This window comes from Apteryx mantelli, chromosome 1, assembly GCF_036417845.1.
Source record: "Apteryx mantelli isolate bAptMan1 chromosome 1, bAptMan1.hap1, whole genome shotgun sequence".
NCBI lineage: Eukaryota > Metazoa > Chordata > Aves > Apterygiformes > Apterygidae > Apteryx > Apteryx mantelli.
In genome coordinates, this window is record NC_089978.1 from 220,132,034 (window position 1) to 220,156,773 (window position 24,740).

General features: G+C 40.0%; 1 protein-coding gene across 1 annotated transcript in view; it reads left to right on the forward strand.

Annotated features, from left to right (window-relative positions):
* The window catches only part of EXOC4 (exocyst complex component 4), a 390,836-nt gene that overhangs the window by 30,549 nt on the left and 335,547 nt on the right, over positions 1–24,740 (forward strand). Inside the window, exons 4-6 of the mRNA XM_013946956.2 lie at positions 10,556–10,740; positions 12,983–13,092; positions 22,342–22,585. Of these exons, the coding sequence (XP_013802410.1) occupies positions 10,556–10,740; positions 12,983–13,092; positions 22,342–22,585 (539 nt within the window). The remainder of the gene's footprint in view (positions 1–10,555; positions 10,741–12,982; positions 13,093–22,341; positions 22,586–24,740) is intronic.

Consider the following 24,740-nt stretch of genomic DNA (forward strand, 5'->3'; position numbering starts at 1 on the left):
CTTTGGGACAGTTTTGTATTTTGGAATTAATGTCTTAAGTGAAAATAAGAGACTCTTGTTGGTTTGGGATTCCGTAGAAATGTTTTTATTACAAAATTTAAATTTCGATCCCCACTTTCAGGTCTTTTTCTTTTGTATTACAAAAATGGTAATATTTTCGGTCCTTTTTTTCCCCTGAAGTCTTTCCCCAGATAACATTGCACCTTTTCAGTGTTGACCCTGTTGATTATAAAAAGCCTTTCAGAAAACAGAATTGAAGGGGTTGCCTCTCACTTTAGGCTACACCGGTGTGCGTAAGTTTATGATTAAAGGAGCTGATTTTTACTAGTTTGTAATGATTGGCAAACCTCACGATTTCTGATAGCTTTACGGATGTGGTACAACAGAGAAAGAAGGCAGGTTTGTTTTCATTAAGTTGATGTATGGATAGGGCATGTTCTAGTGATTAACATACAAATATGGAAATCGTGAGCTTTCTTCTGTCTCTGCTGCTGATTCCTTCTGTGCATAACTGAAAATGCTTTACCTTCACCCAGATGCTAAGGAGTTGATTAATATTATTTGTTTGCCTCAAAGGAGCGTTGTAAGGCTTAAGTAATTAAGTTTGGGAGGGTGATTAAAGTTCCTTGCATGAAAAGCATTGGTGCTGTATATTGTTAGAACATTTTTTCACCTTGTTTGTCCGTCTTTTTCTCTTTTTTTAAAATTCTGTTTTCTGATCTTTCCTTTTGAATAAACTTGCTAGGCTAGGTTTAAAACCATTTGAAAGTGGAGGGTTTCTTTCCCTTTGAAACATCTTATCATTTTTTCCCTTAATATCCTTATCAATAACTTTATCTCATTCCTTTTGTAATGTAATTTCCATTATGTGAGGCAGTCTATCGCATTAAACCGTTAGCGCCTAATATTGCTTCATCTGCATTGACACGTGCTTGACCTCAGCCCCTCCGCTCTTAGTTAATGCACCAACAAGCACCGATATCTCTCTGGAGTATTATCGTGTGGCTGTTAGCTCAACTAATAACAACCATTCATTTACGCTGATGAAAGTTTATTAAATAAGAAAACATGCTGTAATGAAGGTGGACTCGAGGTATCTAGCATCTTTTTATGATGAGCGTGAGCTGCAGCTACACCACGGGCGCTTTCCTTAATGTAAGGGAGAGCCGTCTATAGAGTTATGATCTGTACTTTTGGGAATGAGCATTTCTGCGCATTAAATTTAATCTTTTCACGTTACCATGTCTACACTGTAATAACAAGTTCTTTGCTCAAGGCAATTGCCGTTTCGTGATACATCCTTTCTTGGGTGGGTCCTCCAAGCAGCTCCAGAGTTTTGTGGTTTAGTTTAGACTTTCTTCCTTTTAAATTGATGAACCAAACACTGTTGCATAGTTTCAGGTTAATATTTCTTTTGCCGTTGAGATGGCAAATCTCAATCTTGATTATAATCATCTTTATTATAAAGGTGCTTTATGGACTTTGTGAGACATTTACATTTTTCTCACTTTAAATTTGTCTTTGAATACAGCTCATGTTTTTTCCAGTAATCACTGGTCTTTCCATGAATTCTTTTTTGGAACTCTGGATTGTACACATGTAATTCCGCTCGTGGTAAAATACTGGAACGCACGCTGAGAGAAACTGCTGAAGATCTAGTGGGTAATGGAACAATATAATACATATATCTACCCAGATAAACTCGACTGCATTTTTAAACACAACTTCAAAGCTAGTGAATGGTGGGTGAAGAGGTGTAATAAATTTAGCTTTTTAGTAAAGCATTTGAAACACTTGGGGTGAATTTAGCCCAGAAATTTTCCACTGAAGGAGACTGATTTATTGCTGGTGAATTGGCGTAATGCTACGAAATAACTTTGAAAATGGCTTGATAGAAGAAAAATTGTCGTGTAGGCAGAGAGGGAGACTTGTGCTGAATGGCTCATAAATGAACTAGCAAAACATGTTAGTAAATTAACAGGCGAAGAGCTAATTAAAAGGAGTTAAAAATTCCTGTAACAACAGAGAGAGGGGACACAGGGAACTTGAAAGACTTGAAGTTCCATCTTGGAAACTGCAGAGAATCAATTTGGGAAATTGCAGGCTTGCGTTTAAAAAAAAAAAAAAAAAAAGGAAATCTTATGTTTTACTTTAATGCATTAGGACCCCGTTGTTTGAGATATCGTTCAGGTGGAGAGAAGACCTTTGGGACAGGAATGGTCTGACTCTAGGAAAAATACACTTTCCTTAATGGCAGTTATGGCTAAATGAGGATGCAGTAAATCAGAGACAAAAAAAGTATAGAAACAAAAAGTGGAAGGAAAAGGCATTTTTATTATTTTTGCAGCTTTTGCAGTACCTGCAAGCTGTGTCGCTAGTCCCTGACAGTGCTCTGATGAGATTTTTGTAAGAATGGCTGTAGAGGGTCAGGCCACGGGTCTGCTAGGGCCGATGCCCTCTCTGATAGATCTTGAAAGCAAGAGCGAGGATAGAGCGCGCAACAGCAATCCTTCCCCAAGACGCTGCGAGCTTCCGACCGCCGGCGGTACGGGGCCTCCGGGGCAGAGCTGATGGCTTTTGTGTTGAATAGCGCTCGGTAGATTTTTCTCCCTCGACTTTGTCCTGTCGCTTTTTGAACCAGTTTAAACTTTTGGCTTTAACAGCGTCCTTTGGCAATGAGCTCTGCAGCTGATCCGTCTGCCGCACCGCTTGTAGGCGATATTGAATCTTGGATTTGCTAATCTTGGCTCGTGGCCCCGGAGCTGCGGGGGATTCACGGTGCGCGGCTCTCGCAGGTACCGGGGGCAGTACATGTCTCATTTCCATCAGGGCCTCGCTCGAATGGAAAACAGTTCGGGCAAGTCTGTGTTGCAGATAGATACCCTGCCTTTCTGGTTTTGGGAAAGCCGTTTAACCGTATTACTGTTGAGATTGCTCATGTTCTGCGTTCAAGCCCAAGCGAGTGGTTGGGTGATCCTCTCCGGTGGCTTTTAGCCGCTCTGTTCCTTGAGCACCGCTTTGGGTTTCAATGCTGCATTGCTAGAAAGGCATTGATGAATTGCAGCAAGCGGAGAAGGAAGTGAAATGATTGATGGGTGACAGGACTAAGGAAAACTTGAAAGAACTAGATTTATGTAGGTGGGGTAAAGGACAGCAAGTGAGGAACATAATTCTGTAAATATTTTAAAGTTTGCAGAGAAAAGTAGTACGTTAGGGTGGGTCATTGCTGTTTACATAAATGCTTAGGAAAAATAGAGGACGATTGCGCTTTCCGTTAGCATGTTTATAACAGGTTTGTTTCAATGTTTTCATAAAGTAGGAGCAGCACTCTTATCAATAAAAGATATAAAAGTAGCATATATAAAATAATTGAAGCAATACTTCAAGGTATGGAAGTTGCTACGTCATCTAGTAGACCTCTTCCATATTTGTATCTCGTAACACTGAAATTTCTAAAGCATATGTAAGACCGGAGGACTTGGGGTTGGTTGATTTAGAAGGTAGAGTTGTTGAGTTCAGCTTGCTGGAGTTTGATTCTCTGGAAAAAACTCTTCTGCTCTGTTAAGGCATTAACTAAAAATTGTGTTATTTCTTAACCTTCGTGTACACTTTCTTGCTCGGGGTTGGGCACTGTGCTGTATGAAGTGGCCGTGTTTCAGTAATGATAGGTGTAAATTGTGGAAATTTTAATGGAAAGTGCTATGTTAAAACAACCCCCCCCCCAAAAAAAAAACAAAACCCAACCCTACAGACATTATTTACATGTGTTAAGTAACCCTTTTACCCTTTCATAAGTGTACGTATAAACCTCTCCTTCTTCATCAATGGTCAGCAAATCACAGTAGTGACCTCAGCCTTTTCCAAAATACTGCCTAAGCGATAACCTTCTTCAGTCCTCGGGGTTTAATAACTCTTCATTTGCTTTGAGCTAGGTAATTCTTACATGACTGTGTAAAGGTGAACAAAATTACTAGCAATTTCTTCCATTGTATTAATATCCAATAAGCTAATCAACACGCAGCACTGTTCATCATCAGAGTTTTATAGCTATTCATTAATCCTCACACCTTCTGTACCTTGTTTCTCCTTTTCCTGTTTTGAAGGTGGAAGGAGGCAAAGGTAGACCGGCGTTGCTCTGACCTGCGTGCTCTTCGTAGCTCCTACGGCTTTCAGCCAAAGGCTCCCTCCATGTGGACCCTTCGGGGTCTTCCTTAAGCGTAGGGTCGTCTTAGCTAGATGATGCTCTCTGGTTTGTACTTCTTGAAGGAGTCTTGATAGCAGGTCATACTAGACTCTGCACTGGCCCTTAGCAATTTGGTAGCAGGGAATTGCCAAGTCCTGGATTTCTTAAATACATCTTGAGTGCTAATTTTTCACGTGTCCGATTATTTGGATGTACTTCAAAGGCTGTAGCTTTTCAGCTTCATCCTAATTCACCTTACCACCAAAATATTGAACAAATTCACTGATGAAATACAGGTTTACTTCATAAGACTTACATCAAGCTTTTAATTAAAAAATATGAGTGCAATTTCAGAGTAGGCTTAATCAGTTACTCATTAATTATATCCAGCACTGGAGATTCAGAACCTCAACAACCTGCTTTCTGGACGTCATCCCCTTTTCTCCATACTCCAGTGGAAAATACAGGGGATTTGCAGGCAAAACAGCCTTGACTTAGGGAATTCTTAATTTATTTACAATTAACACAAACTTCTGATCATTGGTGTGGGTATTGAGGGGGGGAAAAGAGGACACAATCAAAAATGCCCTCAGGTAAACACGTTTCCTTCTTCTTCTCCAGCCTCAACTGAAGTCAACCACCTTTCCTTCCCTCCCTGGTCTCAACTTAGCATATTTTCTCCATGGGTCATGCTCAGTCTGTCCCAGTTCTTCCGGTGAGGCGATGGGTGGTGCAGAAGATTGGTGCCACACGCGTAAGGGTTTCTTTCTGCTGCTCTTTATTGGTTTCTTTCTGCTACTCTTTGCTTTTTACTTATCTTCTCTGTAGCTCGTTGCTTCTCACTGGTTTCCTCTGCAGCACTCGGCTTTTTCAGGTTTTCCCCATCCTTAATGTGCCTGCTCTGATGTGGGTCACTTTGGCATGTCTGAGCAGCGGTGCTATGTCTGCTCTTAAAGTGATTGCCTGTTACGTTTTTTGAATAGACACCATCATTTTTAGCAACTCTGCCTTTTTGCCAGCTGCAAAATCCCAGCAATGGGCCTCTGTGTACCCTACAGTTCCTTACCGGAAGCAGCCTTGCAAACTTTCCAGGTTAAATCCTTATCTCATGCAAGTCAGGTGTACGTTGAATTCAGTGCAACTGCTTGTTTAGATCTGGCCAGACACATTTAAACCATCTATTAGTCTTTTTCCTTTCCTGTACCTTTTGAAAGCGAGTTCCTTGTAAAAGCAGTCGATCAATTCTCTCCCTTTTAAATGTCAACATTGTCTTTATTCATCCAGCCGGGCGGTTGAAATCCTCTAGGCTGCTGCTATTTATTTGCAGTTTTATTCAGAGGGTTTGGTTTTTTTCCTTTTGTCATACTGTGTTTGTGTACGGCTTGACTTTTTTTATTTTTTTTTCCTTCAAATTGTGACCTATCGCATTGTTTTCTTTTAACCTTTCTCAGTTGTGTGTTCTCCGTGTTTTCTTATCTGTTGTCTGCACGGAGAATAGGCTGGTATCCCGAATGGGAAGTCATCCTGTTTCCTAGTCTGAGCAACCATTATTCTATTTTTTATTTTTATTTTTTTTCTCCTCCCTGAAGAAGGAGCTCAGTTGAGGGTTTTCATTTTGTTTCTGCTCGTCGACTTCCAGGATTGTGGAGATCTAAAATTAAAAATGCGTCCCCTCTCTTCACACTTATCTGACAATGCTGTTCTGAAGCCTAAAATACTCTTGAAAAAGCTTTTAAGGAAACTTGTAGCTTAAATTGCAAGCAGATTGGAAAACTTTGGCCAAAATTAAGAAAAGAGAATAATTTTCCCAAGTATGTTGCTAGTACTTAGTTTATAGTATATTCTAAAATGCTAAATTAAAACCCTCCAAATTGGATGATAGGCAAGAGTTTAACTACTTTTTCTTTTTAAGGCAATTAAGCTCTGTGTGTGCGACCTTTAAACAAGCTGCATAATGGTTCTGTGCCACAATTATTTTCCCATAAACTTGTGATTTTTAGATGGTGTTTTTTCAGTTTTTGTTAGTTTGTTTCGTTTCGTTGATCCTTATTTTGTAAAGGGTCACTGCTTATTATTGTACTTTACAGATAAGCAAGGGGAGGAATACCTACCACTTCCTTTGACACTATTTGCCCTTGGAAAATGGCTTTTATTGAAGAAGAGCTTGGAGCTGTTTGTTGCCTTCAGCTTCCAGCTGTTTTCTCTTGCTATGGCTCTTCTCCTTGCCCCTACCCCTAGCAAAAGAAAAACGTTGGGGAGTTCTGGTATCTAAAGTTACCCTTGCGTGCAGGTGCCCAAACACCGCGCAAGCACCCCCTCCCCATCACCTTTTCGTTTCCATCTTGCAGGATGGAAGAGAGAGGCTTAAAGGATCCTCAGGCACTTTTGCTGGACGCTCGAACCTCTCGTATAGTTCTCTTCTGCCTATCTAATTTTCAGGTTCCCTGAAAAAGGCTGCTATTCCGTTTTCAGTCTTAACCGGAGTCCTGTAGTGATGAGATAACACTTCCCCTCTATAAACAATTCTACATCTATTAGTGCTTTTGTTAGTATGAATAATACACGGTATCTAATAGGAGTAATAAAAAAAAAAAAACCAGGGAACTACTTTAAAAATGTAGTCTAAGCTGAGGATGAGAAGGGGAAAAAGTCTAATTAAATGTGATACTGTTTTATGACATCCTTAATCTTCATTATCCAACAGGCCTGCTCCTGCAGTCTGCAAAGAACAAAATGAATCCAATTTGGGGCTGTTCTGCAGAGTCTCTCTTTGTCGCGCGTGGTGGTTACCACCACTGAACTTCATGGCTCAGAGAACTCTCTTGTGGGAGGTTCAGCCTTATTTGCAGCAGTATCTGCAATAAAAAATAGAGATCCAGAAATGAGAGGTTTGTCACCTAAATAAAACTTCTCTTTAATTGGAGGAATCGCTGCTAGCTTGAGGAACAGCAGTACATTTTTTAAGGAGCATTTGTGTTGTGCTGCTACAGGTTGTTACTTCGTTCTGTGCTGTACTGTAAGTGGTCTCCCACTCACCTATCTTCTCCATATCAAAGTTTGAGGTGAGAAATGATGAAGGACAACTAGTTGAAATGATGCACAAGTTCAGTGATGAGCTGATGGTACTACAGCAAATAAAACTCTGTGGTCTCCAAAGTTGAAAGTAGTGTTTTTATCGTATGTTTGGGTCTCTTGCATAATTCAAGAGATGGTGAGTTCCTAGCTGAGTCGGAGCATAAAATTCTGATTTGATTTAAACCTTGCCAGTGTTGGATGGTCCTAGTCCCTGTCGTGAGTTTGGCTGAAAAGGTCTCATTTCTGGTCTTGCTCTCGGTGCCTGGGGCTCCCCTTGCTCCTCTTGGCTGCGTTGGGCACACTGGCAGGTACGCTTGGACTTGAAATAAAGCCGACTTTAAATTACCTCTGCTAGTATTTCCATATAGTCAACAGAGCTAATATTATTATTGTTCTCCCTCTTCACTTACTGCTTCCCCTTCGCATACATCCACCTGTGTTAACTCTTAATCTCTCCACTTCTGCACAGCAAAGCTTTTTGGTTCAGAACGCATCAATGATAATTTGGTTATTTGCCAAAGCAGAGTTGTAAGAACAGATCTTTCCCAGGATGCTAGAGTGAAATACAAATCTGACAGTGTTTTTCTCATAGCAGTTACATTTTCAGATCTATCTTTAGACTGTTTTTAATTTTGTGCAAGCTTTGTAGACATCTCTGCATCGTTTTTAGTTGCTTTTGCTCCCACTCTATGGTAAGTTATACAGCACACAAATAAACTGGAAAAAAATGTTATAATCTTGGGGTTTTTTTGTGTTCTGAAATATAATCTAGAGTACTATTCCATAGCTCGCTTGTTGCCAGTGCTTAAAACATCATTATGTAAATAAAACTACATGAGGGAAAACTGTTTTTATGTAATGTCTATACTAGTTGTCACCTGAGTCAATCGGAGCCCTTACCTTCACTTCCATGAACTTGGATTGAGCCTCTGGTTATTTTCCAGACCCAAACTGCTCTGAACATAAAAGCTGTTCTCTTGAGCTCTGTCTCGATAATTGGTGGTATTGGGAAATGAAATATCGGAAAAGAAAACAGTGGTTAAGTGAGGGTTTGCTGGAGTGTGGCTGCATTAAGTTAAAAGGCTCCGAGCGTGCCTAGCACGGAAACTGGCCTGGGTTGTTCACCTCTAGAGTCCAATCGCTGCAAAAGCGGCGTTTATCAAGGAGACAACTTCCAGCTTCTGTGGTTGCAAATACAAAGTGTCACAAAAGCTATCAAAAAACCCCAAACCAAGCCCCAAACCCCTGAAACTGCTGTTTTTTCTGGAAGAAGAAAGTTCAGTACGTAACAATTTTTTTTTATTAGCATAGTAAATGATTTACTGTTCTGTTTGTTTTTCAGAAGGCATGTTTGAGAGCTGTCTCTTGATTTTTAATGATTAGTTTTGAGAATAACTAACTTAGAAACTGGGGGTATAAAAACAGAGCTGAGTGATCTGAGCAGCAGGCGGAAGCTTTACATTTTTGTTGCATGTCTTTTAGATAATACTTTTCCTGGATGTCTTGGAACCTTTTAAATATATTTTTCAGCTTTGCTTTCAGTCCTTTTCTTCTTTCCTCACTGTATTTTCGTCTCTCTGCTTCTCAGTTTGACGAACATTGCTCCTGATTTTGTTCGCGCTTTGGTAAAATCGCTGGCCGCTTCCCGGGCAGTGACGAACGCCCGTGGCTCTCCTGACCTGGCGGGAGGTTATGGCTGTAAAGCACCTTCGAGACTGAGACTTTTGGGGTACACTTCCACTTGCCAGAGCAAGAAGATAAAATTATTGCTTATGCTTACTTCTACCAAATGCAAAATCTGATCATCCATGAAAAGAAGTGAATTTTGCAGTTAGGGACTTGGCAACATTTTTCAGGCAGAAGGAAGTACAGTTTCCTCATAGAAATTACTTTTTGTATTAAAAAGCCTGACTGGCCCAAAGCTGTTTTCAGGTCATTCTTGACTCCAAGGCAAGCAAAGTAACCCCATGTTGATCTATGTTCTTTCACTATCGTTAATATTTACTGGTATTAAGGGACCAGGCCTTAGCTTGGCCATCTGCTGACTGTATATATGCTTTGCATTTTTATGCATAGCTGACAGGTTCACTATCAACTTAAATCCTGAAGTGTAAGCGAATGTCTTGTTTCAGTAATAATATCTTTGAGTGTTAGGGGAATGAATTTTTAAAATAGCTTTTTAAATCTCTGCTTCTCTCTGTGTGAAGGCTGATGATCAGTAAAACAAGTCAGCTTTTACTATTACGTCTAGTTTCTTAAAACAGCAGCACTGTTTTAGACACTGCAGCGGAATAGCATGTTTCTTAAATAACTGTGGAAGGAATAGTTAGAAATATTTAGAAAAAGAATAAACTAGGGGAGGTGCAAGTTGATAATGTTACTTTAATGCACTAATTTGTCATTCTCAGTGGCTCTTGTCCACGTTCATTTTTAGGGTATAAATGGAAATTAGTTAGTTTTTTTCTTCTAGTGTCAACTATATGTCAGCCGGTCACTATAGAAGTACATTGGTGGAGAACATTACCTGAGGCCCGTTTACATTATTGCATGTCTAGATCCCAGCCTGTTAGTCTGTCGCTTGTGCAAAAATTTCTTCTCCTCAATTTGAGACTTAATAATCAAGCATTTAAAAAGCTCCTTAGAGTTGAAAAGTACTTTCAAGTAGCAATAGTACTTTGAACTAGCAAGAGCTTTCATTAATCTGCTGACTGTGTTGACTTAAGTTGGGTAGTTACATGATACAGCACTTATGTAGGCTAGAAGATGAGGACTCCTAAGCTTTTTCAGGTATGTCACAATATCACTTCAGGCAAATAAAACTTAAGCCATTTCTCCCCATCTTTAGAAATGAGAATATTTTGTTGGTGTTGCTGTAATGAAAAGAATAAGGATGATCAAACATCGTTGCCAGAATCTTTTTCCAGCACTTTTCCACTTAATAATGCTCTTTTTTTTTTTTGTGATAGCCTGTGCTTTGATTTTATTTAACAAACGATGTTTAAAATAGCTTGCTTTATACATAAATTCAAAATGTTTGAAGAATGCTCATTAAATATGAGTTGTTTGGATCTCTCATCCTTTCTGTATGTTGGCTTTTCTTGTAGGAATATAAACAAAGAAATACTTAAACTTTTTCTACCCTAAAAGGGTGTTTGGATAAAATCATTGTGGTGTTCAGACATTCCTCGAACCAGAGAAGAAAGTTCTGAGGATATTTGGAAAGACCTGAAGAGTGGAGCACTGATCAAAGATGAATTAAGTGACCTTTAAAAATTGCCATGTGTCTTTTACTTCCAGGTGTCAGCAGTGGACTCCTTGGAGGGTCCCCTTCTTCAGGTGGAGGGACTGAGTGATCTGAGACTGGAGCTCCACAGTAAGAAGATGAACATGCATTTGGTCCTGATAGATGAGTTACACCGTCATCTTTACATCAAATCAACTAACCGAGTGGGACAACGCAACAAGGAGAAAGGGAGAATAAGGTTGGTTTAGTGTGATGCTTACTGGAGGCTAGGAAGGGAAGAGGGCAGCACTTCCCCCTTCACAAGCAGAAAATGCCGTTGACTTTATGCCGCACCCTTTCATTTTTGGGGTAGGTTGGCAAGCAACTTCTTAGCACTCATGGCTGTGAAGAGCATAAAAAACAAAGTATGTTGATATGCTTTTGAGCCTGTGAACAGTCTGTTCTAGTTCTGCCTTTGCTTAGTGATTCTGTTGTTTTTTTTGCTGCTTCCCACAGAATTACAGCAAGGTCGGTTCCTTTTAGCATTCTTTTCCTTCTGTGATGCATACACCTTCCCTACAAACGACCTGATCAGGATGGCTGAGGTCAAGCAAAGGGAAGAACACAGGGAAGAATTGCTCGTCTTATCTAGCAAACTGCCCAGGTTTAAAAGACTTCCAGCTAACCATAAGGTTACTAGCCAGAGCCTGCAATTTTCAAGTGTCTGAGCAGTCTTGGCTCTATTGTGAGTATTTTTAAGGTGTTGAGACTCCTTATCTGGTTGGTGCCTCTGATCAGTGGAAATTTACCTCAAGTATAGGCATCTGGGTTTTTTTGAGTCTAATCTTGCAAATTCTAAGTTTGAAGGCAATAGAGGAGTTGTTGGGAAGAAAGACACTGGCTAGAAAAGAGAAGCACAGCTTTGGACAGTAACTTTTATAGAGTAGGAGAGGCATAAGGGCAGGAAGCAGAAGGGGAGACAGCATATGATAGAGATGCAAAGAAAAGATAAATAAACATTTTATTAGAAAGAAGGAAAAAATGCCTACCCAAAATAAAAGGAGAGATAATAAGTTGCATTAAATAAATTTAGGAAATAAAAGACTGATTGAAGTTAAATTTTTTAGGAAGGAGGGTTGTTAGCAAGTCTTCAGTCTCTTCCTTACTCATCCTGTTAATTAAAAACAGACAAAAAGCTTTGCTGTACCCAAACTACGTATCTGCTAATTAACTTGCAGTTTTGTGTGGCTGCTACAGGGACCCTTATCTTTTTCTTGCTTTCTGTCTTTTTTGCACATTCCCTGTTGTGCATCATTGATATTTTATAATCTAAACTCTTGGATCAAGGACAGTCTTGTTGCTTCATTTTGGTGTGCTGCCCTAGACTGGCTGGGGACCAGGATGCAATTACGATTAAAGTTATTTGTTGTATTTTTTTTAAAGTGTGTTGTATTTAACATTGCTGAGTTGGAATGCCGAGGTAACCCCTTTACATTTGGGACTGTGGGTGTGTAGACAGTATAGGTGGTTCTTCTGCAGGCTAGTAAGTTTAGCCCTTGACTTTGCAAGTTTTGGTAAGTATTCTGACCTCTAAGGGAGCATATCAAATTCATTACAGGAGCCCTCTCCGCTTTCTCTAAAAAATGATTTCTTGCTTGTGTTCCCCTGCCACATTCAGCTTTGTGCCTTTCATTATGCAGGTGGGGCAGCACGACACATTCTTGGCAAATAATACCGTGTGAATTTATTACGGAAACAACCAAGTAGAAAGTCTTTCCTTTCAGAGTACGAAGATTCATTCAGAAAGGGATGCATGTAGGTGTGCACAGAACAGGCATTTGAAGGGCAGAGGAAGGATGGAGGTTTCTAGTGGGAGCTTGAAGGATTAAGTGGTTGACAGAAGCCACAGAAATGGGAGCGTCTCTTCTCCTTAATATGTGGTTTCCCCCCAAAGATCTTAATTATTCCATGTCAATTTATTATCATGCTACCATGGGTTAATTGTGCTGCAGGTGAATGACATCCTTTTAAGATAACTAAGTATTCTCCTTTCTTTTGTGGAGAGGCTTCATATGTTCTCTTGCATACTTGTCCTGCCCTGTGTGTTTGTGTAAGAGATGCACAGACACATGCTGTGGCAAACTCCGATGTGTTTGTACCCTGATCCTGCAGCTGCCACCAGTCAGACGAGTCTGGAGTCCTATTAAAGTTAGAGAGGCCCTGGGCTTCCAGATTTTGTCTTTGATCTGCCAGTGTTGCCTCATCATTGCTTTGTGGGTTTTCCCCTTCCCCCCCAAATGTATATATACACACCCACTCACATATATCCATCTGTGGACTTGTGCTTTAATTTAGGTTCTGTAAGCCTCTTGTATCTAAACTGTCTGCTATTTATATGTCTATTTCTAGATTTAAGGGTTTAAGAAATAAATACTCTTCCAATGAACTAAGATTGCAAATAATAGTAAATTGTTTGCTTTATTGTTTTCCCCCTTGTACAGTTCATTTGTGAAAGATGCCTCTTCTGTACCTCTTATGGATGTTACTAACTTGTCTACACCTCGAAAGTTCCTTGATACTTCTCAGTTCAGTACTCCTGGAAGCTCCAGCAGTGAGTATTTAATCATGTGCATTCCTACTATATTTAATTGTTTAGATCTCCAGATGTTCTTGCAAAGAGTAGTAGGCATTGATCCCCTTTTCGTGAATGGGAGATGATGGGAGGTCCTGAGACAAAAAAGGTATGAAGTGATTTGCACACGGTCATAAAACACGTGAATGGCATAGCCAGGAGTAGAACTTAGTCATACTTGCAGGTTTTTCTTGGATGTCGCTTTTTTTTTTTTTTTTCCCTACTTCAGTTAATTCCACTGAATTTTCTGTGCCTGTCTTGGTGGTGTTGTGTTCTTGATATCCTCACCAGGATGGAGAACTGTAGTCAGTTCGCTTTGTCTACAGAGATCCCCCCTACATCTTTTAATGTAGGAGGTGCATAGGCCTTGCAGAAGCATTTTGTCGTGTTAGTGCCAAAAGATCAAAGATTTTCTTTGGGGAAACTTTGTAAATTTGACGAAAGGTCTATCTACACACAAGATTAACCTTCTGGTGATCTTTGTATACCCATTACTATGATGGACATTAATAGGTGAAATACTGAGCTTCATTGCCTCTCTTGTATGAGGATTTGAAAATACTGCACAGATGGGGAATTAAGCCTTGTTTTGTTTCAGTGGTTTAATAAGTGAGGTTGTCTTGTTTAACAAAGGAATAAAATGAAGACTGAAGAAGTGACCTACATATATAAATATAAAAAAACTTCAAAAATTATCTCCCTCAGCCTCTTCCTCAAATGGAGAGAATCTTTCCTTCCCTTTTTATCCTTATTAACTCTTTTGTCCGTTTTGTGCCTGCTTGTTTCTGGTTTTCTCTTGCCATGTTTGCCTCCTAGTCTCAAACCCTCTGGTTTTATTGTTCTCTTCTTTTGCTCTTGTAGTGGTTATTGTCACTTAGCCGTGCTCCTGTAGGACTTGGCTGGCCTCTGCGTCTTGGGCTGTATTTCTGGGCAGCAGAGATTTGTGAGGGGTCACTTGTGCCATGCAAGCACAAGTTTTCTCAGGTGAGGCTGCAGCTTTGTTATGGAATGCTGGAATAGAAGATTCATGAGAAAATTCTGGGGAAAAAAATTCAGAATTCCTTTTTTTTTTTTTTCCTTCTTTTTTTTCCACCTCTGATCAGTGGGAAGTTCAGTTTCTTACCAAATGTCACATAATTCACAAGTTGGGAAAATAAACCACAAAAAAAAAAAGAGTCCCAGTCCCACCACTGTAAATGTTAACTTCCTTTTGAGTAAGGTACTTGTATAGTGTCTACTGTTGTTGATTATTTTCCACCTGAAATATTAATCCTCTGTATAGTTAAAAAAAAATTTAAAAAGAAAGAAAAAGGAAAAAAAAAGCCTAAATTTATGGAGCTGATAGAGATGTCCTGTATCTTCAGAGGGGAATAGACAGCAGGAGATGTACCTACTGAAGAGTGGAAATCCTATCTTTCTTTGACTATCCTTAGTGTTTTCTTCGTTGATCCTTTTTTTTATTTTTTTTTTATTGCTAGTGTAATAACAACCTTAAATAGGCTTTGAAAACAATTTTATTGACACTTTTCACCTTTGAAGACTTCCACCGGCTGGCCAATTCTCATAACATTTGAGATTGGCGCTGGTTCATTATTATCCAAAGCTGGCCCAGAAGCTTTTTTCTACCTGTAGCCAGTGCAAATCTATTTGTAAAGATAAATGCTTTTTTTAGTGTAGATGCTCAACTACTGAAATTTTATCTGTAAAGCAAAGTCCAAAGAAATCCTACTTTTTACAGAGCCCAGGGCTCCGCAAGCACTGATGCCAGTGTGCCCGTTTAGGTACTGCCTTTTCCCTTGAGCAGAGGCCAGTTCAAGTTTACTGCGCTGTTTGCCAGCGGAGAGGTCTTGTATTGAACTGACTCTTGACTATCCATGACGGTCTTGCCCACCATGATTATGACTTTGTCTGAAAGCAGTGCTGTATAGGAAAAAACAGTGTTATCCAGTATATAGATTCATAGCTGTTGGTTACAGAAATCTTCAAGGAAGCAGAACCAAAAATATTCAACTTCAGTTGAAGAGAAGCAAAACTGCTTCTGTTGCTAGAGTTGGAACCAAATCTAAATCCCAGGTTTGGACAAAACTTGAGTTGAAAATAAGCCTGGACTACCCATATGGCAACCATGTTTACAGACTTTTCTAAGAAATTTTCTATAAATCATGAGTGACTTGAATTACATGAGACAGGAAGGTAAGGCAAGATGTGAAGGATGCCTCTCCTGTAAGGAAAATGCAAAATGCAAGATACTTGGTTTGATTCCATTTTTCTGGCAGAGAGGAGGCCAAGAATCTTTTCTGTGGTCTCTTATTTACAGGAACATATGGGACCACTAGTCAATATATTATCTCCAGTTAGAATAGGGAGGTTTGGGATTTGCTTACCTGGGTCATTCAGACATCTGTTCTTACACAAATAATAAGACTGTATTTTCAAATAAAAAGGTTATTCCTTTATTTTGGTTGTTCTCCCCACAATATGCCAGGCACTGTTTACGCATGTAATAAGAGAAGACAGTGTTTTTAGGCACCTGCAATGTCAGAATGAGAAGTGGTACTAGCACTCCTAGTGCAGAGCTAGGTATGTTTTCTGACTCATTTGAGACTTCTCTAAATCTGCAAATTCTAATTTTATTTGCTTGATGCAGCGTTGATGGTATTACAGATCGCTTGTCCTAAGTTTCCCTGATTTGTAGTTATTTCATACCATGTTTGAATGATGCTTCCAGGGTACAAGCAAGCAAGTAAGACCATAGCAGTGATGTCTAAGAGCTGGGTTGTCCGTAAGCATAAAATGACACAGCTCCTTAGACCCCAAATGCCTGGAAACAAAGACTCTGATGGCCTCATCCTTAGTTACTGTAAATCGACATGGGTCAGGCTGAAGATCCATCATCAAGCTTCTCATTTCTGCAGATCTGTTCTTGCTGTTCATGCCCAAAGCACCAGAGCAATCTGTTACCTGCCTCATCCTCTCACTCTCTACTATTCAGCAAAGTGCTGGGCAAGTGTCCCTCAGACTGGGAAAGATGCAGGGTGTAACAGATAATATTTGATTGGTATAAAATATGCATATAGTTTTGCGTCAAGTGCACGATGTACTTATGTATATTTCTTCCAGATAATTTTATTTAAAAGTAGCCTTTCCCAGGATTGTAGAACTACCAGAAAATTTAAAACTTATGTGTATGCATAACGAAAGCTGTTTCTGCCTTTTAGTCATTTAAATTCTTTGGCTTTTTATTGATGAAACAAAAAGTGTCCATGCATGTTAATGCATGTCATTATAAAGCACTGACTCATTCGACCCATCTGAGCCAGAAGATGCCAAGATTTGGAGTCCCTTTCTGCATTCACTTCCCAAGGGAGGTGTTACCCTGTGCTGTAGAATCTTTATAAGGAAATTAAAGCAGATCCTTCTGCACTTAAAATAAACAAAACCGTCGGTAATGTTCGTCTGAGGATTGTAGGTACGGCAATTCACCAGTAACATTTTTCCCTTCCTGCCAGTTCAGAGAAATAAATTGACTTTTAAGTTGTATTTCTCTGCTTGAATTTTGTGTACTCTGAGGAGTATCTTATGAAGGTTGCCAGGGTCTTCCTGGAACCGTAAAATGTGCTCACCCGCTGTACAGCAGGGCCAAGAGCTCCGTTGCCTGAAAAGCTTGCGACAATTCTTCGTAGAAACTCAACAAAACACGAACTGAGGTGGTAAGGTGGCAACAATGAGTATTGTTATTGATAGGATAAGTAAATTTTATGCTAAATAGAGCAGATAGTATAGTTCAGTCACCTGTGCATCTCAGCTGTAAGAGGAAAATGTAGCTTCTAGGTCTGAGCAGTATGGTGATTTCTAAAATCAAGTCCAGTTACTGTTCCAGGCTCCTTTTCATTAAGAACATACGTATATCCGTGTCGGCAAAAAACCGTGAAGACCTGTGAAGTTAGGCCTGTGAAATACCTACAGGAACCAAAGCTTTAAGGCTTGATTTTAAAGGTGGTTGTGAAAATGCCAGTGTGGGATTCTCTGTTTACTGTCACAGTTGCTTCCACTTTAAAGGTTTCTTTGTTCCTATTAACCTCACCTGGGGATCTGATACACCAGCTGGGTGACCTTCTTGATCATCATTTGTACTAAAAGTTAAATGATCCCCTCACTAAACCCAAGTTGTCCTGTTAGCCATTATGCATTTGCATAAATCCGACTGAGGACTTAATTGGAAGGTGGTGGGAATCCAGCAGTGAGTCTAATTCCCTCCATCCTCTATCATTGCAGTGCTGCATAAAAAGGCGAGTTTTTTCTGATTGTCTTGAGGTAAATTTTTATGCCGAGCATATTGAAGAAGCAGCCTGTGTAGTTTAAGAATGTTTTTTCAACAGTACAATAAGCATGAAAGCCTATGGTGTAACTCTTTTTGCAGGGCCATGCTTTCTCTCACCGGTCCTCACCAACGGATCATGTTCTGGCTAGATGCTAAGCAACGGTTCATGTAGCTTGTGTACGTGTTGTTTGGGGAAGGGAAAATCAAGGAGACTAGGTCCATGTGAGGAAAGCCAAAAGGCATCCTTAGGTCTGTCTTCCTGTAGAATTTCTTTAGATGTTCCTATACGCAGTCACAAAAGAGGATATGGGACTCCCATGAATTTTTTGTTTGGAGACTTAGTTTTCGTGCTGGCCTGTGTTGGGAGGAATTTGAACATGGCTCACAGAGTCAGTTTGTATAATTTCCTCCAAAGAAACGTTACAGTGGATTTGGGAGAGTAGCCATGTCAGATTAAAATGTCTCTGCTTTTAGAGAGCTAACATCCTTAAAATTGTAGATGGAACTGTGTGAACAGCAGTTTTAGAAAGAGGAAATTTGCCTTGGGCTTGGAGGTTATTGATCTCCGAGACCCATTTTCTTTTGGACTTGGCAGTAAAGCAGATAAAAATGACCAAAATCTTTAAAGGACCTATTTCTTAAATAACTGTCCATTTGTTGCCTGTTGTCTCCGCACATGGGTCAAAACAAGGTTTCAGCATTAGAAATCAGCAGTTGAAGTTTCTTCAAATCTCGAATTATGCCTTTGGGACACTCTGAACTTGCATCCTATTCTCTAAAAGGATTGAAGGAAGGAAGGGTATAATCTGGAAGGATATAAATCATGAAAAATAGTACATAAAATTTTACTAGTTGCCCATAAAAGCACACAGCTAATGAAATCTTCTGTAATAAGTAGCAGCAAATTTTGGTCATTCATTGGAATGAAAAACAAGACCCAAGAGCCGTTTCTGTAGCTGCCGTGCTTAAATGAGTTATCAACAGTGACTTTTCTGGGGATCAGACTGGAGCTATTAAAATGCCTCTTGCAGCAGGTTTCTTTCTTGTGGTATGGCAGAATCATACAAATTAGGGTATCATCAATTGGAGCAGACGTTTTTATAGGGCATCGTCAAACTAGGGAGCCGTTGGGGAAATTTCCATCTTCGTAACTGTGGAGGTTAGTGGAGGTGATGAATCAATGATGAACATGATTCAACTTTCTAGTGATTTAAATTTAATGTGGATTTTGATTGCTTAAACACAGTTGTGTGTTTTCAGATGCACAGCTCCCATGATATAAAATTGTAAAAATGGCTGCATATTTCATTGGAGAGGACGTGGCAAAGACGGTACTCTGAATAGAGAGCTTTAGGTTGTTGTCTTGGGAAGCTGTTGAGAAACCATGTTTAAATGTTTTGCTTCTTGAATGGTTTTCAGAGGTCATTTGGTGTCTTCTTTGGATAGAATTAAGCCATAAGAACCCCTTCAGATCATGAAGCGATACTGAAAACTGGTTGTCCAAGAAGGGCAGTTTAGCTAGAAACATTTAAGGTATATATCAAACTGATCCCCCAAAGCCTCAGTCACACGACTAGACTTTAGGCAGTCCAATGTTTCTATTGGTTTGTGTGGGCAGAAAGTTTACATGGTACAAGGGTTTATAGCTGGGATGGGACAATAAAGCAGTATGTTGAAGCTGTGTTTTTGACATAGAACTTCAAATCAAAGTTTAAAGGCATGAGTATGAGGGAAAAGAAGAAGGGAATTTTAATAAGTTTTAAAATATTTATTAACCGACATCACATTTCATTTATTATACTCCTAAAGGGAGGGATAGAAAAATTAACTTCTTGGTATTACTGGAAAAAGTCCTATGGAATTTTTCTTTGGTGTTTTCCAGCTTTATTATTTTGTGAATAATATAAAGCTGTTTTTAATTAAAATAGGATTTTTTTTTTCCCCTCTACTCTTTGATGAACCAGAAAGAAGAAGAGGTTAATCAAATCTAATAGCAAACCCACAATTTAGAGTAATTAAATTATCCGTTGGATGTTTACCATGGTTATTTTTATTAATTTTTCATGACTTCTCTAGGTAAAGCATGCTTACAGAATGAACAATGATCTTACCTCTTTAAAGGAAAGGAAGTATTTTACAGGTAGAAACTGATGAAGGTAGAAAGCGAGGAACAGAGTCTTGACAGTGTTGTGCTTTTGGCTTGATACAAATGAATGACAAAGTTAATCTAATTCTCAGTTTCAGAGTAAATACAGCCGAAGCTTTCAGTTCTGAAAGCCGATCTGCAGGGGCCTCTTCCTTCAGCTGTGGAGCTCCTCTGCCTGTGTGGAATAATATGTGGGATTGCAATTTTAAGGATGAACTTCTTTGTAAATGTGTGTCTACTTGATGTCTTTTCTGAAGAGGGTCAGGGGCAAGGAGAGCCTTGTGGTCAGATGACTCCTCCATGACATTAAATGTTTGAAGAGGTTTTTTGCAGTGGGGAAAACAGGAGAAGAGGAGCATTTCCAGTTGCACTGGGTTGGGATCTTGCAGGTCTTAGAGCTAAATGGGGCCCCAAAGCTCTCTAGGATGACTAATAGGCAGAACATGCAGGAACCATGGTCCCCACTGTTTTACCAAAAGACCAGATCTAACAGAACTTATAAACCAGTGCATTGCTGCTGGATATTGAAGTATTCACTGTATTTTTGTTTGCGAGAGATGTAAATCAAGGTCCTGGCTATCTGAGGGAGTTAGAAATTGCTTTGCTCTCTTTGAAAATGTACATGTTCATCTAAGATTGCTGCCTTTAGTCCCCTTAAATGCAGTCCTCGCATTTAGATATGGTAGTACTTCCTCCCTCTCTGGTTTTCATTGTGTGATATTAGGAATAATCTGCAGCCCACCTGCAAAGGGGCTGCAGTGTAACACCGGGAACCTGGCCTCTAAAAGGTCATTTAGTCCGAGTTCAACTCATCAAACTCATCACAACAACGTTGTTTTTTAGGGCGGGGGTGGGACGGGACAACAATTTAAAGCCTTTCTTCCTCTAGCATTTCCAGTGTCGTCTTTTGCACAGCTCCTTCTCCTTGTTTGCGTGCTGTGGCATTTGGAGAATAACAAGCAGCATTAAGAGGGCGGGTGGCGCATGCTCGCAATACGCGGCACACAAAGTGCTTTGCAGGCTCCGGGGTTGAAAGGTGTGCAAGAGATGAGAGCTCTGCACAGAGGTGCGTGTGCATCCCGTTGTAACGTTTAAGAGCTATTATGGTTTACGTGCTGTCTAAGCATCTCCTATATTATTATTGTTTTTGTTTAATCAGAGCCTTCTGGGTGTTTCTATGTGTTTGTCTAAGCTAACCCCTGAAGTAGCCCAAACTACGTGTTTAAATAGGCTTTCTTTATGACCTAGCGAGGCCTGTCCTTACCTCTTTCTTATCTTACCGCGTTGCTGCTGCTCTAGGTTGAAATGCATGCGAGCAGTGCATGCGATTTCAGCTAGGGGTGCCGCGTTTGGGATTATACTGACAGAAGGGAACCAAATCTCTGCTGGGGAGGTTGGTGTAAGCTACCACTGAAACAAGCATTATCTGTTTATCGTGGTGCTGTTTATGAACTGGCAGCATATGGGCTCTTTGGGACATTGTTTCCTCTACTCCGATGTTAACTTTTGCAGTGCTACTGCTCTTCTGTTCTGTGTCAGATCTTTAGACAGCAATGGGGCTTGTATGCTCCTTCTGACATGCCATTTTTCATTTCTGCCATGTCATTTAAATCCTTCTGGTGGATCATTTGATGTTTATTCAAGTTCTTGGATGACTTTATATGTTTTGATTTAAGTTAAAAAAAAAAAAAAAATCTGTTGAGCAGTAGAAACCATGCGTGTCATCTGCCATCCAACAGCCCTCATCAGAGCTGGGTACCAGCAGGATGAAACAGCCTTTGGTTTTTAATTCCTGTGTCAGGAACCGCTCTGGTGGATGGCAGTGCTTCAGCGGTATGCTTTTGTGCAGGTTGTCCACGTCCTGCTACGCCTGCTGTCAACAAGCCACGTGACTACAGGTCTTCCAAGATGCTTTGGTTGGGTTTGCCTTGAAGACATTTACTTCCTGATAGTGTTTCAATACACCCATTAGATGCTTCACCCAGTCTTTAACAGAGACATCCTTTTGTTGTTGCTGGGTGTTATCTGTAAATTAAGAAATGTTGATTAATGAACATACTTAAAACAAACATAGTCCCTTTTGCCTTTCTATTCCTCGTCACCTAGCAACAGAATTTCTCCTTATGCAATCCCAGTTACTCCAGGAGGGCCCTAGCCACAATATCCTTTCTATTTCTTCTAGCTTTTCCTTTCTAGAAGCCTCACTAACAGTTTTGAGTAGCTTCATCAACCCCTTGACAGACGTAATAAAGCAGAACAGGATAACATCAAACAATCCTTCACTTTGGCAGTGTAAACTTTGCCGAATTCGTCAGAAGTCTGTTGAGCTAGATAGCGTTCATAATGAAAATTCCTGTCTTGGGAAGAATGCCGCAAAGAAAAAGAGCTGACTGAGAAATTCGGGGCTTTTAGCTCCAGTGATGTGCATTCAGTGGATTTGTAGTGATATAATACCTTCACATTCACGGATATCTTAATTGCAGCAGACTGCCTCAGTTTCCTAGCTGATTTCTGGATCAGTCGAATTTGCAGGCTGTTGTATTTACCTAGAGAACCAACCCCAAACAAACCCCAAGCAAACAAAAACATCCACCCGCTCCCAAAAATCTGAGTGCTGGTGGTTTCCTTGTTTACTCCTTGGTCGCTCAAAGTAACGGGAATTCAGTGAAGGCAGATGAGTTCATATGCTTTTTCTGCGTGGTGTTAAGTGCTGTTTTAAATAATTTAAACCTTGGATTATGACTTTTTAAATATATTCCAGTGCGAGAAACGAGCCTTCTGGAAATTAAGGAAGATACGGAACTGGATCCAGAGGAGAACAGCACTGTCTTCATGGGCATACTCATCAAAGGGCTGGCCAAACTGAAAAAAATCCCCGAAACCGTGAAAGCCATCCAGGATCGCCTGGAACAAGAACTCAAGCAGATTGTTAAGCGGTCCACAACCCAGGTGGCAGACAACGGTTACCAGAGAGGGGAGAATCTTTCTCAGGAAAATCAGCCCAGGTAAGGATGTCTCAAACACTGAAACCTGATTGCTGCAAAAGTAAGTCTGGGGGAGGGTGTCATATCTGTTGATTGCCATTTAAAGGAGTGACAATAATCTTGGAATAGCAGAAATCTGAAATGCTAACATTTTCAGAAATGCCTCTGTCTCAAGGAAAGGCTGATGTTCCTTGAGCACCTGAAGGGCGTGGGAATCAAGGAAGTGTATCCAGAAAGGGAAGGCGTTGCTGCTTCTCAGCTAAGAATGTGGGAAAGGGAGGTGGTTTCTTCTGTGCTTTGACCCTAGAAGAGAATCTTTTGGCTAAACAGATGTGTTAAAATGCTGATTGAAGGTGGAAGCACAGAAGAAGCCAGCATAGCTTTACTAGTAAGAAGTACATAATGTTAAAGCCCTTGATTATTTTTAACCTAAACCTAAACCTTTTGTTTCAAGCAGCTTTACAACAGACTGAATTGTAATGCTGTCTCAGATTGCTGGTATGCCTGGTGTAAAAAAGTGCTTGGTGCCAAAACAAATACTCTCTGCCTTCCTGTGTTGCACTGAATCATGACTTTACACCGATGGTGATGCCAAAGGAATTTAAAGTTTGTACACAGCATGACTTGGAAAGAGAAGATTCAGCTCCATTGTTTATTTGAAGTGTAGCAGAGTCAAGTTCAGCTGATGCAAGAGCAAGGTTTTGAAATCATATATGTAACTAATTATATTGGTAAATATATGGCCAAGCTTCTCATTGACTTGCAGCCCCATTTACATTAGTAGCAAGGTAGGGAAGCCTGAGAACTAAGTTTCTGCTCCTTTTTTAGCAGCAGTCTTCAGGATTTACTAGAACCGTTTTGCTGGAAATAAAACTCTGTAAGGATTAGCTATCACTTTTATCTGAAATCTTAATTTGTGATACTGCCCATTGTAATGATCACTGTCCAAAAATTAATGGTAGAAAAGAAAATCCCCAAACAAAAACGTGCTTCTTCACTATGCATAATATTTGTAGTGGAAAATCTCTCCCAAGGAAAACTAGCTTGGTGAAGACTTCTTTTTCAATTCCTATCATTGCTGTGGAAACAATCGTGTTGTGTAGAATTCATAGAGTTATGGTATTGGTACCACAGTGAAATTATAGCAAGCTTTTTGAGTGGGTCTGAAGGCAGAATTTTAGTCTCTGATGCCAAGGTGGAGCACAGCATATATTTGATACCTGTTTTATGAACAAGTCTTGAGAGGCTGCATGGCTGTAGGTTGCCCACTGAAATTGATAAATTGAATCAGATCATATTTTAATGATGTTAACCTGCCCCAGAGGGCTGGGTAAAATACAAAAAGCCTATAACAGTTTTTGATGTGTGATTAATAGGACTTACGTGAGCCCTATGGAAAGTGTCTTGAATTCTTGTCGAGTGAGGAGATAATTAGAACTGTTTCTAAACCAAAATTGCATATGAAGTTGCAGTAAGCAGGTGAATTCATTTATACTGAAAAGAATAAATTAAAATATGGAAAGGTATACCGCCCCTCAAATTAGCTACAGGTTTAAATCCCAACTAAGTGACTTTTTCCTAGTCTCGAAAACAAAACAAAACAAAAAAGAACAAGGGTCTCCTGTTTCAAGAGAACTCTGCAAGATCCCAAATCCGAGCCTGTTGCAGCTCCCGAAACTGCTTAACTATTCATTAGGCTGTCAGCCACAATACTTACTTGACCTCAGGATTTGGTGAGTAAACTGTTTTTCAGTTCGCCTTAAAATCACCTTAATCACACATGAATGCTCAGTCTCATTCGTATGACTGAGCTCAGTGCCTGTATTCTGCTACTGTACTTTAAAGGGTATCCACAAAAACTCTCGAATCTGGCAAATAAAATGACTAATAAAAGCTGACAGAGAGGCCTGAACGGTCTGAGGCTGTATATTGAGGCTTCTGCTGGACAACTTCCATTCAGATCATTAGGTATGCACAGGACAAGTTATATGCATTTCTTCTTTGCTGTGTGGTGGCTCTTGAAGGTTGGCTCGTGTTTTTTCCTTATGAAAAAGGCGATGTCTCACTCCCCTTGAGGGTGAGGCTGCTAACCTGCTTGTGGAGGTCCTGGTGTGATTCCTTCACAGAGCTCCCAAAAATTATGTAGAGCCTTCTCGTTGTACGACAGAGAACCCGG